This window comes from Coturnix japonica, chromosome 5 (assembly GCF_054131305.1).
Source record: "Coturnix japonica strain WE chromosome 5, WE-NBRP24, whole genome shotgun sequence".
Taxonomy (NCBI): Eukaryota; Metazoa; Chordata; class Aves; order Galliformes; family Phasianidae; genus Coturnix; species Coturnix japonica.
This window is the reverse complement of record NC_140667.1, coordinates 18390669-18408576: the sequence shown is the minus strand read 5'-3', so window position 1 is coordinate 18408576 and position 17908 is coordinate 18390669. Positions and strand designations below refer to the sequence as shown.

At 34.4% G+C, this 17908-nt stretch overlaps 1 protein-coding gene across 19 annotated transcripts in view; it reads left to right on the top strand.

Annotated features, from left to right (window-relative positions):
* USH1C (USH1 protein network component harmonin) overlaps positions 1–17908 on the top strand; it is a 42465-nt gene that overhangs the window by 12992 nt on the left and 11565 nt on the right. For 5 of the 19 annotated variants that reach the window (XM_015864139.3, XM_085548595.1, XM_085548593.1 and 2 more), the window contains exons 8-15: positions 207–310; positions 2858–2942; positions 3345–3404; positions 3694–3750; positions 4841–4983; positions 5556–5621; positions 7249–7373; positions 10171–10247. In XM_015864139.3, coding sequence (XP_015719625.2) covers positions 207–310; positions 2858–2942; positions 3345–3404; positions 3694–3750; positions 4841–4983; positions 5556–5621; positions 7249–7373; positions 10171–10247 — 717 coding nt within the window. Of the gene's footprint in view, positions 1–206; positions 311–2857; positions 2943–3344; positions 3405–3693; positions 3751–4840; positions 4984–5555; positions 5622–7248; positions 7374–10170; positions 10248–10990; positions 11041–12890; positions 16503–17908 lie in introns of those variants that run through there. The other 14 variants (XM_085548597.1, XM_085548596.1, XM_085548594.1 and 11 more) reach the window with 10 other exon arrangements.

The following is a 17908-nucleotide window of genomic DNA, read 5'->3' as shown; positions in this document are numbered from 1 at the left end:
TTCTCAAAATAGATAAAGTTAGTCTTTCACATCAGTCACACTGCGCTGCTGTAATTCATATTCACTTCTAATTGGTCCATGGAGAAATCTTAATTTGGCATCCTCAGGCTTTGTTCGTAGCTTTGTGAAGCTTCTATTGGTCTTTGTGCAACTTCTACACAGGGTAATGTCTGCAGTTTTGTTTTTTTTTTTTAATCTTTCTGTAGGAAGGAAAGGGCAGTGTGGCTGGTCTTGTTTCTTCTGGAGGAAGAGACAGTAAAGAGAAGAAAGTCTTCATTAGCTTGATCGGTACAAAAGGCATGGGGTGCAGGTGGGTACATGGTTTGTTAAATGAGACATCAGGGCAGTTTGTTCCTTCATTCATTGATGTGCTACGTAGAAGGTAGAGAACCTCAGAGGACCAAGAAAACTTGACAGGGACAAGAGGGTATCTGTGACTCATATATACTATTAGACAAATATAAGTAACTATGTCCCAGGTTTTGACTTAACATTGTTTTTTTTAAATCTCAATTTAAAACTTAAAGCAAGATTACAGTAGCATAACAAAAGATGTGGTGTGGAAATGGATCTTTTAAAAGCTCTCAAATTTCTAAATTTTTAAATGCTTGGAAATGCTGTTCTGTAATACAGTAGGTTTCAGTATTGTCCATTATGCATCTTTTCTGAACTAAGAGGCTGTGGCTTGGTTCTTAATATTAATTCTGAATATTTGCCATTTTTAGAAATATGAGCAAATGTCTCAGACTCGTCCTTTCATCTAGTTGTGAAGATTTTGAGGTAGAAGAGAAATTGTAGGATTTCTTTGCATGGTGCAATGTGTAGTAGCTGAGGTTAGCAAGATTTGCCTGCACAGAGTATTTTCAAAAGAATATTTTTTTCTTTAAAATTGATTGGAAGATAGAAAGTTTTAAATGCATTTACAAACCTGGAAGGGTGATTTGACATCACCTTCTGGACATATTATCCACAGAAATGACTGTTGTCTTGAGGGCCAGCATGGATTGCAGGTTGGAGTTTCAACACTAGATGCTGGATCCTGATTGCAATATCCTTTTTGGTTTTGGTAAATAGCCCTGAACAATAATATCATCATATGTATACATAGTATACTATAGTTCAACAAATAATTATGCAAGCAATTATCAACTCTTCTCTGTATTACATGCTGATGACATAAGCATCCTCAATCCCTTAGCATTAGGTCCATGTACTGTGTTAGTTTCAGCAGCCCAAGCAATATCAAGAAGCCTAAATACTGTTCTTTCTCTTCTTTCTCTTCTTTTTCTCTTCTTTCTCTTCTTTTTCTCTTCTTTCTCTTCTTTTTCTCTTCTTTCGCTTCTTTCTCTTCTCTTTCTCTTCTCTTTCTCTTCTCTTTCTCTTCTCTTTCTTTTCTTTCTTTTCTTTCTTTTCTTTCTTTTCTTTCTTTTCTTTCTTTTCTTTCTTTTCTTTCTTTTCTTTCTTTTCTTTCTTTTCTTTCTTTTCTTTCTTTTCTTTCTTTTCTTTCTTTTCTTTCTTTTCTTTCTTTTCTTTCTTTTCTTTCTTTTCTTTCTTTTCTTTCTTTTCTTTCTTTTCTTTCTTTTCTTTCTTTTCTTTCTTTTCTTTCTTTTCTTTCTTTTCTTTCTTTTCTTTCTTTTCTTTCTTTTCTTTCTTTTCTTTCTTTTCTTTCTTTTCTTTCTTTTCTTTCTTTTCTTTCTTTTCTTTCTTTTCTTTCTTTTCTTTCTTTTCTTTCTTTTCTTTCTTTTCTTTCTTTTCTTTCTTTTCTTTCTTTTCTTTCTTTTCTTTCTTTTCTTTCTTTTCTTTCTTTTCTTTCTTTTCTTTCTTTTCTTTCTTTTCTTTCTTTTCTTTCTTTTCTTTCTTTTCTTTCTTTTCTTTCTTTTCTTTCTTTTCTTTCTTTTCTTTCTTTTCTTTCTTTTCTTTCTTTTCTTTCTTTTCTTTCTTTTCTTTCTTTTCTTTCTTTTCTTTCTTTTCTTTCTTTTCTTTCTTTTCTTTCTTTTCTTTCTTTTCTTTCTTTTCTTTCTTTTCTTTCTTTTCTTTCTTTTCTTTCTTTTCTTTCTTTTCTTTCTTTTCTTTCTTTTCTTTCTTTTCTTTCTTTTCTTTCTTTTCTTTCTTTTCTTTCTTTTCTTTCTTTTCTTTCTTTTCTTTCTTTTCTTTCTTTTCTTTCTTTTCTTTCTTTTCTTTCTTTTCTTTCTTTTCTTTCTTTTCTTTCTTTTCTTTCTTTTCTTTCTTTTCTTTCTTTTCTTTCTTTTCTTTCTTTTCTTTCTTTTCTTTCTTTTCTTTCTTTTCTTTCTTTTCTTTCTTTTCTTTCTTTTCTTTCTTTTCTTTCTTTTCTTTCTTTTCTTTCTTTTCTTTCTTTTCTTTCTTTTCTTTCTTTTCTTTCTTTTCTTTCTTTTCTTTCTTTTCTTTCTTTTCTTTCTTTTCTTTCTTTTCTTTCTTTTCTTTCTTTTCTTTCTTTTCTTTCTTTTCTTTCTTTTCTTTCTTTTCTTTCTTTTCTTTCTTTTCTTTCTTTTCTTTCTTTTCTTTCTTTTCTTTCTTTTCTTTCTTTTCTTTCTTTTCTTTCTTTTCTTTCTTTTCTTTCTTTTCTTTCTTTTCTTTCTTTTCTTTCTTTCTTTCTTTTCTTTCTTTTCTTTCTTTTCTTTCTTTTCTTTCTTTTCTTTCTTTTCTTTCTTTTCTTTCTTTTCTTTCTTTTCTTTCTTTTCTTTCTTTTCTGTACTGGCAAATTAATTTCAGTGCTTGTTTCAGAGTAATCTACACCGTAAAAAGCTTTCTCAGTCAGAAACAATAAAACAAGACTTCTCAATTACTTCTGTACAAGTCTATGATTATTATTTTTTTATTTTTTTTAATCTTCCACCAGTATTTCCAGTGGTCCAACTCAAAAACCGGGCATTTTTGTCAGCAATGTTAAGCCAGGTTCTCTTTCAGCAGAAGTGGGCTTAGAGGTAAGTGTACCATTTTACAGTATGGGTACTACAAGGAAATCTTGTTTGACATTTATTTCTTCAAGGATTCCAGGTCACTGTGGAGACATCAGCTGTCATTTCTTTCTATCAGAAGGAAATACTATTTGGATAGATTTCCAGTCAAGAAATTCCCCTGCCTTTCAAAAACACATGAATTGATACCCTGGGTCAGAACAACTGTCCACCTAGCTCAAAATTTCGTCTCAAATAGTGGCAATTGGAAATGCCTGTGGGAGGACTTGCATGCTTGTCTGATTTCCCCTTGTATTCTGCCAGTGAACATAGTTATTATATTGAGAATGTTTGACAGTATCTCTCTTATTACAGTTATCATGTTTATTAATTCAGAATCTGTACTAAAATTTGGATTAACTCCTTTAGGTTGGTGATCAGATTGTTGAGGTGAATGGGGTGGACTTCTCGAATGTGGATCATAAAGAGGTAGGATTAAAACTTCTTAAGTCCATGAATATGTTGTTACAGGTTTCTTTAAGCTTCTATCTGATTCTCTTAGCTGCAAAATAAATAAATAAATATTTTGATACTGTACTACCTAAAGGCTATGCATTAAGCATGAAGTTTTGGAGATCTGAATAGATACCACTTTTTGTTTTTAGTTCAGATAGGTCATTTGGAAATTCCAACCTTGACAACCAGCACTTTTTGTCATATGTGCACAGCATGTTTACCACTAAATGCAGACTAATTTTTGTTTTATTTTAATTTGCAGGCTGTCAGAGTGCTCAAAAGTAGCCGTACTTTGACTATCTCTGTAGTGGCAGGCGCTGTAAGTAATATGTTTACAAAAGCACAATTTGAGTGAAATAAATAGTAAAAATAAATAACAAACAAAGCTATGTTTCATTGCAATGTTTTTACTGCCAAATTCGGTTAAACTGAAGCCATTTGGAGTGGCTTCCAATTATTTGTAACTACTCACAGTATGCTCAAATACAACAGTTTCAGGAATGTGTATTGTTGTGAAGCACCAGTGCAATACTGTTCACTTGCAAGGGCTGGGAATTAATTTTGTGGTAATGATTTTTCACGTTTTAGAGCTTGTGTTCTGCCTGATAGCTTCTTCTGCTGAAACACGGAAGTCTGAGCCAATTAACATTTTCTCCTGAGTAGTTAATATATTCCTTGTACAATGGTTAGATCTATTCTCTTTAGTGTACTCAACACACTGAAAACTGTTCAATTTTTAATTTTCATTGTTTGTATAACAGAACAGGATGACTTTTGGTTCTAATCTAAAGTCAGCTGAAATTAATTTCTGCTGATTTCAATGTGGCTTTCAAATAGTATTTCAATACTTTTACTGCTTTAATCCTGACAGTAAAGTGCACAGTTTTATACAAGAGCATACTTAGCATCAGTACACTAATCAAAGAAGATAATTTATAATTACCTCACAACTGAATTAAGTAGAAACAAGGTTTAATAAATCATTTAGACTACTTCGTAAGGGTTGTTACATGCTGTTTATCTGTATGGAGGAATCTGTATTTTAATTAAACTTTTACAATATTGGAAGAGACAATTGTTCAAAGGCATGATAGATATTGTTTAAAGAAATGCTCCAGGCTATCTGATTAAGCTCATCTCCTAATGAACATCCAAAGGATTTCAGTTCCAAGAGATGCTATAAGCTGCTAGAAAAAAGAGTGCGTCCCATTGGCATCATTAAAATTTTTGCTGTGGAACTCTTCAATTCCACTGTACTTCACCTCATTTCTTTTTTCCTTTCCTTGGTACATGTCTCTGTACAGAAGAGGAAACTGCAATAGATAAACTTTGTTTCTTGAAACCTCTTTTCTGGTTAAGTAAAGACCATGGCATGAAGAGAGTGATTTGTGTTGGGGTGCTGATTGCAGGGAAAGGAACTATTCATGACCGAAGAAGAGAGGCAGAGAGAAGCACATCTTCGTGAGCTGGAACGCCAGGAGTTAATGCATCAGAAGCGACTTGCACTGGAGACTAACAAAATCATCAAAGAACAGCAAGAGAAAGAGAGATTGTAAGGAATCTGTTCAGGATGATCTGAAAAATTTAGCTTATTTGAAAAGGGCAAATAAGACAGGAATAATTTTATGAAGATTCCCAGCTGAACTCGATCTTATGGAGTCTGTTCATGATTCCTTATTCTACTAATGTTTGGGGTTTTCGAAACCAGCATCATTCAAATAGGTGTACTGAGTAAAAGGGTTGCTTTGTTCCCCAGCTTTCATATTCCTGATGTTTGATGGAGTATTGGGCTGTTTTTTTATGCCATTCCCTTCTCTGTGATTTTTAGAGGATGGTAACAAATTCATGCTCATAGAATAACACACTATAGTGCTGTCTCAGAAGTAGAGAGTTATTGTTAAACAGATGTGTCCTTGCTATGCAGATGATCATTAATATCCTCAAGGTTTGAACAAAAGTATGTTGAACCCTCGATCTCTTAGAGACTTCATATAAAGAACATTTTTTCCTGATGTGTATGTATTTGCTGTGCATATATTTCATTAATTATATGCTGACGCATTTTGTACAAGTTCTTACTCAGAAAATACTATTTTTATCATGATGTCCTAATTACTGTTATAGAAGAAAAATGGAAATTTCCCAGAAGGCTGCAGAGGAAGAAGAGAGATATCGCAGGGAAATTGAGCAGTAAGTATTAGATCTGACTAAAAACACTCTTTTCTAATAAAATTGTGTATTTAGTGAAGTGGAGTATCCCATGCATTTCAGTGAGTGCAGCATGGAGTTGCAAAATAGGAAACTGAAAAGCAGCTCCTGGAAAACACAAGTGTTAGGTTGATAATAAATAATGTAGAATAGTCATGTACAGAACACCAGATAAAAGAATTGATGTGTCTCAGAACTATTATTCTGCTTCTCATGTTTAATTTTAATGGAAAGGAAGAAACAAATTTTGCAATGAAATTGGTCAAGGAAGAAGCAGAAGAATGAATGAAGAGCTGGAAAACATATATTTTAAGAAAATAAATCAGATATGCCTAAATAACAGAGGGCCTTAATTCTCAGTATATTTCAAGTTACACATTAACACCACTGATTTTTATTTTTTTTTTAATTAAATATAATAACTAGTTTGAACATTCTTTTCAATGTGCCATGCTGCTTACTATGCTTCCAGTTTTAAATACTGACTTCCAGCGCAGATTAAATAGTGCTTTGGCCATAAGGATATGTTTTCAATTTATCTTACCTAAATTTGGGATCTACCAGAAAATCCAAGTGCAAATGTATCGTATAAGACCTGGTAAATTTTGGCACCATTTGCCAATATACCGGTTCAAGAACGCTAGAGCCAAGAATAGATCTTAGACTGCTTAAAGGCACTGTATGTGAAACTGCAAGTTATTGGGTCATGTGGTAGTACTGTTGTAACATGGGATTTTCAGAATTTTCCTTCAAACTGTCCCTTTATTGATTGTGGTGCCTTTCTAGGTATTTTCCTTGTTTTATGAACTGCTTTTTCCTGCAGTGTGACTATTTTTCTAAAATGCTGACTTCAATGAGTTTTGTGTCTCAACAATATTTATGTTTCGCTGTCAAATGAGATTTTTTTTATAGTGAAGCCTAGAACTATGGCTTTAGGAAGCAATCATCGAAATAGAAATAAGATCCAAATAAAGATTTGTCACTGGAACTTCTGACTCTAGGCATGTTGTAGATACTTTTACATTTCATGTTTCAGTTAAAGCTGGCTATTTTTCTAATATATACTTCAATTTTTAAAAAGAAAAAGAAAAAAAAGGAAAAACGGTAACTTCAGTTAAGGTGGTGGTATTGTTGTGCACTCCTCTTGTCTTAAAATTTGTGAATTTGGTTATATATCTGTACATATGTATTTTGTTTTGTTTATATATCTGTATATGATATGAATTTACATGGGTACTGCTTACAGGTTATCCTAATAGCCGTTGAGGTATCAAAGACCATGAATAAATAACATTAAAATATCTTCCTCCCCCCCCCCCCCCCCCCCCCTTTTTGAAATGTTTGAAATGTTTTGAAATGTTTTGAATGTGTAAGTAAATGCTCATTTAGTGTCTGAACATATTTCCAGCAAATTAGAAAGAAGTGATTAGGTTCTTCAAAAAATGACTCTTAAATCATTGAAAGGATTTTGGTTTGGTTCAAGAGGTGTTTTACGGTGCATTATTTTAATGGAAATATACATATAGCAAAGTTAACAATTCTAATGAATTTACGTCTGTGTTGTTATTTTTATACTTTGTATTCATAGCTGCATTTTATTTCCACATAGGATAACAGCAGAGGAAGAGAAATTTAAAAAGGAGTGGGAAGAAGACTGGGGGCCTAAGGAGCCTCCCAAACCTCTGAAAACTGTAACTGCAGAAGTGCACTCTGCTCCTCGTTCTAAACACAAAAGTAAGTAGCTGATTTCAGTCTGATTCCTTGGTAATTTTTTTTTTTTTTGTTTCAGATGCATCGAGTTGTATGGAATGTATTGTATGTCTAAGCTGGGTTAGTGATCAGTCTGTGATTTTCAGGAGACTGGGAACATGTGGAAATTGTATTTAATGGCTCTTAGCAGCTACCCAGCTCACAAATGCTACAATCACTCAATCATGGTTTTTTGCAATCAGCTGCAGGGAAGAAAAAGACAAAAAGTTAAGTAAGAAATCATTGCTTGAAACATGATCTCTTTAGTTTGGGGTTCAGATACTTTGCATTCTTTGTTGTTTTTGTGTTTCACTTGCCAACCTTCTAATGGAGGTGTTCTTGAAACACTGGACATGTGGTTTCCATTATATGTCCACATGAAAATAGTGTGTTTATGTTTTTTGTATACGTGATTGTACATCCATGTACATAAACCAAAAAAGAAATGCTGAATTACATACATGTAAGAGCTTTTACTTCAATGAAGATGATGTCACTTCTAGTAAGTTTTAGTTTTCTTCCATTTGTAAGACGTCATAGGTTTGTTAGTTTTGTAAAGGAAGGTATGAAGAAGGGGTGAGAGACAAATATTTCTGCTCTTTTTTTTTTTCTTGTTTTGGGAATAGTTTTGAGCTTCTACATTAATCATATCAGTAAGTAATTTAACAGTTTTGTATTTAGTGAGAGGCCTTGGGAGGTAAACTTTGAAAACAGAAAACTAATACAAGATTTGCAGTTTGAGTTGGAGAGAATGAATGTTCTTTGTTGTGCTCTTTCTAATGCTACCTTTTTCTTCTTCCTCACTCTTATTTGAAGAATTATGTTAATTACTTAATTGAAGTGTTATGAAGGAAGGATATCACAGTCTTGTGTATTTTGTCTTGTAACCCTACTTTTGGCTTGAAAGAAATGAATGCAGTGTTTAGCTTTCATAAAATTCTAGATATCTCTTCTGTCTTTTTTTCAGCATGACCTGATTCTCTTTTATTTTGTCAGACTTGGGAACCATAGGGATGTCTTACAGCTCCCTCACTTCTCTTTTACATGGAGGAAGTGACTGAGCCCATTCTTAGCATCTCCCATTCTCACTCAGCATGAGGCCATGTGTTTCACATTGCCTGAAAAAAGAAAAAAGAATCCTCGCTTCTACAGAACTACAAGTTGTGTTGCAGTAGTCAATTGTAACCTTTAACTGTTAAGAAAACAATTGAGTAAGCAATTGAATATATTGAATGTGATGAAAAACTGCAACAAAAGCTATTACTGCATGATGATAGTAGAGTGTTGGATAAAAGACAAAAATTCAAACAGTTCTGAAGAATCTACAAGCTTAAGTGATTTTCCTGGCTCCTTTAACAAATCAATTTCTTACTATTAAGATTTTCAGATCTCCTTTATTTATTTTATGGCTGAAGTATTCTTATGTCATCTTCCTCACTCTGAGCTTTTCTGATCACTATGTTGAAAATGAAATATTAGCATAAAAGCGTTTGGAGTTCATACAAAAATTGTTATTGTTTCTGTCTGTGGTCATGCATGCTAAGAGCTTGTACAGATGCAAGCATCTACTAAAGAAATCAGAATTTCTAGTTCTCAATGACCTCATCCTATGGGAAGTAAGGGTACTTGTAAGCATTTACAAAATCCATGAATTTGTCTGTGAGCTGGTTATGTGTAGCAGATGTGTTAACATCTTTAATAGACCATCTATTAGTGGGAGAAATAAATCCTGCTCTTTTTCTTTTTTTTTTTTCTTTTTTATCTTTTTTTTTTCCTGTTTTGTATAACCTGTAGATTTTGAAACACACCTGACTTACTCTCTTTTTCTGTTCCCATCTTGTTGTCACCTTCCTTCATGGATCCTGTTGTTGATCTTTTATTTCCTTCCCTGTCCTCTTTTTTCATGGTTTTTTTTTTTTTTTTTTTTCATCTATTGCAACAACTCTTTATAAAATAGTCTGCAGAGCTGCAGAGCCTAATTTGATATCACTGGGCAGTCTACATTTAAATTATTTGAGAGATTGAGGGGGTATTTTTTGTACACTGCAACCTTTCAATGAGATCTAAGTTGTCCAAAGGAATTTAAGCTGCTTGAAGCTTAATTTACAGTTATGAAGCTAAGTTGGAAGCTATAGAATATGACAGGAGATAGTACTACAATGACATTAGACAAAGTAAGTAGTGGAAAATGTTTTGGAGCAGGTATTTCATAATTATAGGAAAATTGGGTCATTTTCTAACCCAATTACATTTTTTTTTTTTTTTGTTTGTGTGGGCAGGTCAGTTTTCATGGGTGAGAAACTGAGCTGGGGGAAATGTTTTATCCATTTAGCGTTCTGACTCTTCTGTGCAGTGTTCTCTCTGTACAGTGTTTGCCATATAGGCAGTGCAACAGAAGGCTGTTATCTGTTTCTGAACCCAGACATCTCAGGACTTCTGGTGGTTTAATAATAGGAAAAGCCACTGACCTGTGCAAAATTTATCTTTATTGCAGAGCAGACTAATTGGCCATGTGTAAATCCTAACTGCTTTTTGAAGTTACAGGGAGTTAGAATTCGATTTGATCTGAACAAGACTTCAATCAGTCCTTTTTCTTTCTTTCTTTCCTTTCTTTACTTGCTTACGTATTTATTTATTTATTGAGACGGGATACTTCATCACTAATTACTTTTTATTTCATGAAAACTACTAGTCACCCATTGCTGGTCTCTTTATTTCATGGGAATCTCCAGGTGACCTGTCATTTCTGTCTCCTCACTCCTTTCCTCCTTTGTTTCTCTAGTAGATTTAGAGGGAGTTGCACATGACCAACTTGAAACAGATGACATGGATGAAGTGATCATGAAGCTGGGCCGACAGGTTTGCCATCCAGCCTTAACTTCCTATCCTGATTTAGATCCTTCCTATGTTTCTCTTCCTCCTGACAGTCAGTCTTGACACTGAATGATCCATCTGCTTTTGCTAGAGAAATATATGTGGTCCTTTGGTATGATGAAAGGTTATGATACTGCTGTTGTCACTGCTTTCTAAAGATACTTCAACAAGAATACAAAACATGTCAATCCTACAGAAACATGGATTATATTGTGAACTCTGTATTGTCAGTATTTATTATGGAAATTATAATGCTAGATTATTTTGCCTGATTTTACTCCACTTTTTTTAATGTTTATGCACCTGCGTGTAAATAGTGGGAAACAGAGCTTTTCTTGTCACCCTAAACATGAATGTGTCCTGCTGCAAGCTTGAAATAATTTCAATACTTTCTCATTTTGATAAGGCTTGTTATGGTCAGTGTAAAGTAGGACTTTGACTATAGAAATCTCAGCAATGCATATGGCTGTATGGTTCTGTATGGTAAGATGGTTAACTGTTGCATTTGCTTTGCTTAGTATAAAATGTGTATCAGCAATATAAGGGATATTTGTGACTAAATGTGCTAGCACTATTAATGAAGAAGTGGTTTAAGTACTTGTCTTATAATTTTGAGCATTTGTTGAACCTCCAAATAAATTTTAACCATTTATATGTATCGACACGAATCGATCTGAACTAGGCATGGGCTTTTCTTAAAAAACAACTTTTCCCTTACCTTTTTGTAGCTTTTGGATGGTTTTATCGGTATGAAGGAAAATTTCCCACAATCCGCAAGGTACAAAGTGTGATAAGTGAGCTTGTTTGCTGTGTGTTTGAATTTTAATTCCTCTCTTTTCTTCTCTTTCACTTCATTTAACACATAGAAATTAAGATGCTTTTCAGATACATCTGCCTAGGAATACGTTCTTTTGAACACTTAGAACTTCTCAAAACCTGCCAGCTGCAGTGAGAATAGAGTGTATGCTTTGCAGAAGCTGTTCAGCACAGCTCAAAAAGTACTCAAAATAATAAATAGATCCATAAATAATAAAAGACTTTGAAGATGCAAAAATGGAATGGGAGTCACGTGCAGTTTCTAGTTAAACTTCTACAAATCTCCCATTGAGAGTGCTGAAGGCAAAAGGCTTTCAAGCACATGAATCACACACAAAGAGGAAAAATACCAGAAAATCTTTAAGCCTGGTGGAATACTTAAACCTGTAGAGTCTCATCTAAAACATTGCTGCAGTTCCAAGAAGTATTTCATTCCTCTGTTACTTAGTTCTCTTTATTTCTATCATTGTATCTTAGTTATATCATAGGTTTTTGTGTTGTTTGTTTTTTGTGATGGCCAATGGTAATTTTCTGGGAAAGGGCTAACTGTCCAAGAGGGCTCATAGATCTCTCTCCTAAAAACTCAAAGTTTCTGAGGAGGAAAGAGGAAGTATTTGAGTCATCTTTTATGACTATTATTTTAACCTTCTAGGAGGGTAAGAAATGCCAGTACTTTTGACCTTAATAAAGAATCAGGAAATAACAGTGTTCTCTGATGCCATTTTATATTGCTAGTGATTGTAAATCATCTTGGATCTTTAGCATATAAAATCCAGTATGGTTAGGATCATCTGACAAAGATAAATACATGTTATGAAAATTCAGCCTCTTCGCACAAATAGGTGATCTTTGCTATGTCTGCTGACCAAGATAATTTACAGAGCCTCCAAATACCTTTTCATATATCAATAAAGATTCATTTCGGTTCCTGTTGAACTCTGTTACACAGTGTGCACTGAAACTTGAAAGTATTATATGCTTAACCTTTTGCTTTTAGAATCATTTTAAAATATTCAAATGGTAAGTTTTCTTCCTGCTGAAAGTTGCAAATGGATTTCCTCTGTGTGTGCTTAAAAAATAAAAAAAAAAAAAAAAAAAAATCACTGTACTTAAAATAACTTTAATAGGAAATGAACTGAATCCATGGGGAAAAAGGACAGGAGGGTTGACTCATCTTGGTGTATCTGAAAGCAATAAATGCAGCTAAGATTGTCTCATAAATGTTGATATCCTGAAACTCTTTGGCATGCATACTGCTTAGCGTGCTTTTCGATTCAGTAATTTTCCAAATGTTGATACTTATTTGGAAGATGGCAAGTCAACCCACTACTAAATCTCATTGGCAGCATTTAATGTATCTTCTACTTTATTAGAGGATAAAATTTTATCAAAAATTGTCATTAAAGAATAAACTAACTAGCCCTGCAAAAAACATTCCAACAGATTGTTGTTAAAACATGAGAAGCCAAATGTTTGACTTAAGGTTGCTTTGTGGTTTTCTATTTTTTTTTCCTCCAAATATTATTGGGTTTCCAACAGTAGCTACACTTCACCACAGAGCAGCAGTCAGCTTACCACTGAACTCATCCAACAAGATCACAGGCTTCTAAAAGACTATGAAGAAGTCTTACCCTTTTTTTGCATTGTATATGCAACATTTTTATCATTTTATTTATTTTATTATGTACAGTATTAGTTCACACACACGTTGATTTTTGCTGCTGTTGTTAGGGACTGTTTGGTCTCTATGTTCTGGAACTCTTTCCTGAGGGCAGTTCAGTTTCTCCATTGATCTAAGCTTCTCCTTTCTAGGTGCTTGTTTGTATTAAGGCATGCAATGGTGTGTTTAGGATGTATGAGGTATGAAGTAATTTATTTTTTTAAGCAGTGTTCGCATCTATGTGTACATGAGAGTCTGAAAGCAGTCAATCTCATACTGATGTAAAAATGAATGAAGGGAGATGATAACTAACCCAACCGAACTAGCTAGAGAGGACTAATCAAAACTAGTTGACTGTTCAAAGATTTGTAGTGGGCCTGCCTGCTCCTCAGTTGTAGCTTTGCAGAGGGGTAAGCTGAACTCTCAAATATTCAATAAATTGTTGCATTTCTAGCAAATTGCTGAGGAAATGCAGTTAAGAATTACATATGAAAGACGGGCTCCATACTTGCACTATACTTCACTTTTCAAGACAGGCACTCATGTACTGAACTTGAAATTTGTCATGTTTTTAGCTTATGTAAAAATCTAGCTTAAAAAAATAATAATAATTCCCCAGAAAGGAAAGGAGCAAAAGAAGTCAAAAAGCGATAGTTTCTGTGAACAGAAGAAAAATAAAAAGGAAATGGAATTTGAGCAAAGACTTGCCAAAGAGAAAGAAGGAATGCTGGAGAAAGAAAAGCAACTGAAAATAAATCGTCTTGTACAGGAGGTATGTTGTATTCTTCTGTCAGTTGCAAAATTATATTGGAGAAAAATAAGCTGAATCTTCAGTGGAAGTATCTGAATAGGGAGCTTGTTTAATTGTCAAAGATAACAAAGTTTAAAAATGAATTACATTTCACTTCAAACCTGTTTCGAAGTGCTTGTTGCTGCTGTCAATTTATGTTCAAGTGAGGCAAAAATTCTGCATTTATTTAGTGTCCACCTTTAGTGATGAGTTTAATGGAAGAGAGAAGAACAGGAAGTCATTCTCAAAAGCACAGTTAGTTGGAAAACTAATCTAAATGGCATATCCTGAGTTTCAAGCCTTTGTACTGTAACAATATCTCTAATCTGTTTTTTAATGCACTGGTGATATGCTTAAGGTGTCTGAAACAGAACGTGAAGATCTAGAAGAATCAGAAAAAGTGCAGCATTGGGTGGAAAGACTTTGTCAGACACGGTTAGAACAGATTTCCTCTGTGGAAAATGAATCTCCTGAGGTAAAATGATGGCTTTTCTATATGCTGCATGATCTCTAAGTAACTCACTGGTTTTCTGCTAAAAACAACAGCTTTTACCAGACGTAATAGAGAAAAAAGGAAAAAGGGAATAAAAAGACAACTGTCAGCAGCTGGTGAATGACAGTGTAAATTTGATGGTTGGTCTAGATGATCTTGGAGGTCTTTTCCAACCTTAATGACTCTATGATTCTATTGTATTTGATGTTTCCATAGTTGATAGGGGTGATGTCATCTGTTAAAGGTCAATATTAATGTTTCTGGTTTGTCCATTTCAGTATGCCATCACTCCAAAATAACTGAATTGGTTCATGAGCAGTTTTTGGGATAGGCAGAACATGTTGCTGATAAAAACTTACTAAATGAGAGTAAAATATCCAGCTGTGTTTTTTTTATTATTATTCTGTACAAATAAGATCATCACTAATCATCTCTTCAATGCCTGCTTGAATTGCAGTCATGATACAAGTATTAATTGCAACTAATAAAGTGACATGAAGAGACTGACAAAAGAAAAAACCTCCCAAAGAATTGGTTCCTCTGTTTTAAATAGTCCTCTCAGCTGAAGGAAATTGCAGTGAATGTGTCTCAGAGCTACGTGCCTCTATGTGTAGAGTGAGGCTTTCCCACCATCCTGCTGTGTGGCCTTCTTCCAAGCATAGCTGTTTTCAGGAGGAACACTGCAATCTACTGAATTCCCTTGGGACCCTGAGCAATTGCAACCACACAACCACAAAGGGGACCCTTGGGGGGAGCCCTCTTTAGACAAATTTCCTACAAGTCGGTATGCAGCGGCCTTGAAAAAAAAACAGCTGGTCTTTTGTTCTTCCTACTCAAAGGTTTGGGTCCATTTGGTTATTTGGTGCAGGTCTCCAGAATGGTGGAATGATTACACTATGTTTTCTGTCACTACCTAACTTAAGCTGTGTGGGTACTACCGGATCTTTGTCCCTCTTTTTGGAAAGCAGGAGGGAACGTTATGGACTAAAGATACTGTTGCTGAGTTCTACTCTAGTCTGAGACAAATACTCTGTATTTGTTCCACCAATTCTGCTACACTGTGTATTATTGGTCTATTATAGTACTTCTGCAAAGCTACTCAAGATGTTGCACTCATATGAAATGTAAAGATAGAATGCTTCTGAGGAATAGATGCAACAGAACTATATTCAGGTACTACAGACCTGAACTGCTGCTTGAGTACAAGAGCAATGAAGATCTGTTTATACACTTTTTTTTTTTTAATTATTTTTTGACAGTAAAGTGTGTTTTTTTTTTTTTTAGTACCAAAATGTGATTATGGCATATGAGATCTCAGTGTCAACAGAAATCTATCTGGGGAAAATTGTGTCAGATTAAACTAAGATGCATGCATCTGTAGAACAGCTTATCTCTCTTTTAATATTTCCTAAGTTGCATCTATCAGCTGGAGTTTCTTACATAATTAAATCATACCACTGATAAATGTCTAAATGAAATGTTAGGAACTCTAACAGCACATGTGTGAATTTTCTCATGCTTGAAAACATTTTCTCCTGAATTTCTGGGAGGGGAGTTGCTTATCCTGTTCAGACTGTGGAATTTGCTGTTATTGTGTTGGTTAATAGAAATTAGAAAGTCCAGATCTTCCTGAAGATTTGGTTTTCATGGAACCCAAAGCTGTTTTGTTTTGATAGCTGCTTACATTTACTTCCCCCTTCTCCATTACGATCTGATGCAGATTGTTTTCTGACTTGAAACTTGGTGGATGTCTAAAGTTGCTTTCCTTTGATATGTAAAATAGCTTCCATAGAAACACTTCATGGATATTGTGTGCAAGAAGCCAGGAGATTTCAGAGCAGGAGCAGTTAGGTTGGGTGCTGGTGGAGGATTTGCCATTAATTTCTTCAGAGCTGTTGCATGTATTAACTGGTAAGGCAGATTTTTGTTCTCTTGTGCATAGCTGGCAAGTGGACGTCCTTCCGCTTCTTCCTCTGCCACATCAATGAGGCGGTTTGCTGGTGGCCTACAGCTTCATACCACAGATCTTGATGATATAAACTTAGATGAAGTTGAGAAACATGTGGCACCACCACCACCACCACCACTTGCTGTTACTGCAGTATCATCAGCTCATCCACTTCCTGTACTGAATGTTCCAGTTTCCAAATGTCCAGTCCTAACAGTATCACCAGCTTCCCAGGTGACATCCTTATCTGTTTGGATGCATGTGCCTTTACCATGCTCCTGCCTAGCCTCCCTCCCTGGCTCCATTATCCACTTCATCTATTGGATCCATCAGCAGGAATGAAGTGTTTTTGTTGTTTGGTAGTTAGTGAATGTAGTCCAGAGGTCGTTTTGCTATTTGTTTATTCTTGGAATTTTTAAGCTCTATCCTTCCTGCATGTGTTGCTGACTCATCACATGCAAATATGTTGGGAAGAATGTGTTAGTTAAAAAGAATATTTGGACTTGAGTATTTAAAAAAAAAAAAGTAATAAATGTCAGGCAGCAAATTTAATTCAAGTCTGAGATAATTATCTATGTAGTGAAAATCCCTGCTGTCAAAGTCTTTAAATTTTTATCAGGTTTATTTGTTAGGTGCAAAGATCGGAAGAAAAGAAATAGCTTGAAATCAGAAGATCTAACATTTAACACCTCAACAGTAAAACAGTTTTAAATGAACAGGAGTTGGTGATCTTTCTGTAAATCAGGTTTACTTTTTACTGACACAAAAGAGCTCAAGATATATTCTTCAGAAAATATTCCAGTGTTATTACAATCTCAGTCTAAAAGAGGATCACATATTATAAGAAATCTTGTGCCAGATCTCATTCTAGGAGAGAAATGGCAGCTGCTGCATTGCACTTTCTCTTGCAAAGCCCTGATGGGATTTGTATACTCCAGTTTGTTTACCAAAATATTATGTTTTTTTCAAACAGCAAAAGAGGGTCCAGTATGGTCACTTCTTTCCTACATGCACAAATGTTTGTATTAAGGCATGCTTTTCTGCATGGATTTATTGATTGCACTATTGTGTTTGTTTGTTTGTTTCTTGCATTTTTATTTGGAAATACTCAACTTTCGCATGATTTTTGTTAAAGTGAGAAAGGATATACAAATTTATCACTTGGGGAGAGTGGCAGATTGTTTTCATGTAAATAACTGCCTTAATGTGAATTATCTATATTTCATTATAAACTTCACCTCTTACAGTGCTTCCTCTTATGTGGTTTACAAGTTTGAAGTGCCAAGAATATGCTAGATCCATTGAAATGGAGATGATGTATGTTCTTATGGATAACAAGTTTTCCCTGTTGTCTGCAAATAAGTGTGTATGCACCTAATGCTAAGGGTCTGATTTTTAAAGGGAGTAAAGGAACTTCCAAACTGGATCTAACCTCAAACATATTCCAATATATGTTTCTGGTAGTTTTTCACTGCCAGATGTCTTTGAGCAAAAGATGAGTCATTAAAGAAAAATAGAGCTGGCAACAACAAAAATTACCCAGCCTTCAGTAATGGGTAGGCTAGTTCTCACTAAGTGTAATTAGCAGTGTATACAAGGAAAGAAGTAAACTCTTGAGCTCTTAAAAGTACTAATACTGAACCAGATCTGCTTTTTATAAGCAGTATTAGCAGTAACCTAGTATTGCTAATGTGGTATCAGACATGATAATAAAATCAGAAGGTGAAGAGTTCTGCCTGGACTCTTCTTGCAAGTAAAACAAAAACATTTCATTTGATTTCAATAATGAAATATCTTGCATTTATGCCAACCAAGGCAAAAATTAAGGAAGATTTCTTGTTGTCCACCAAGAAGATTTTGCTAATGTTATTCAAAACTGTAAACCTTTTCTCTGGTGTTTTCTTGCCCCCTATATCACTGTATTTCAAATTCAGCTCTT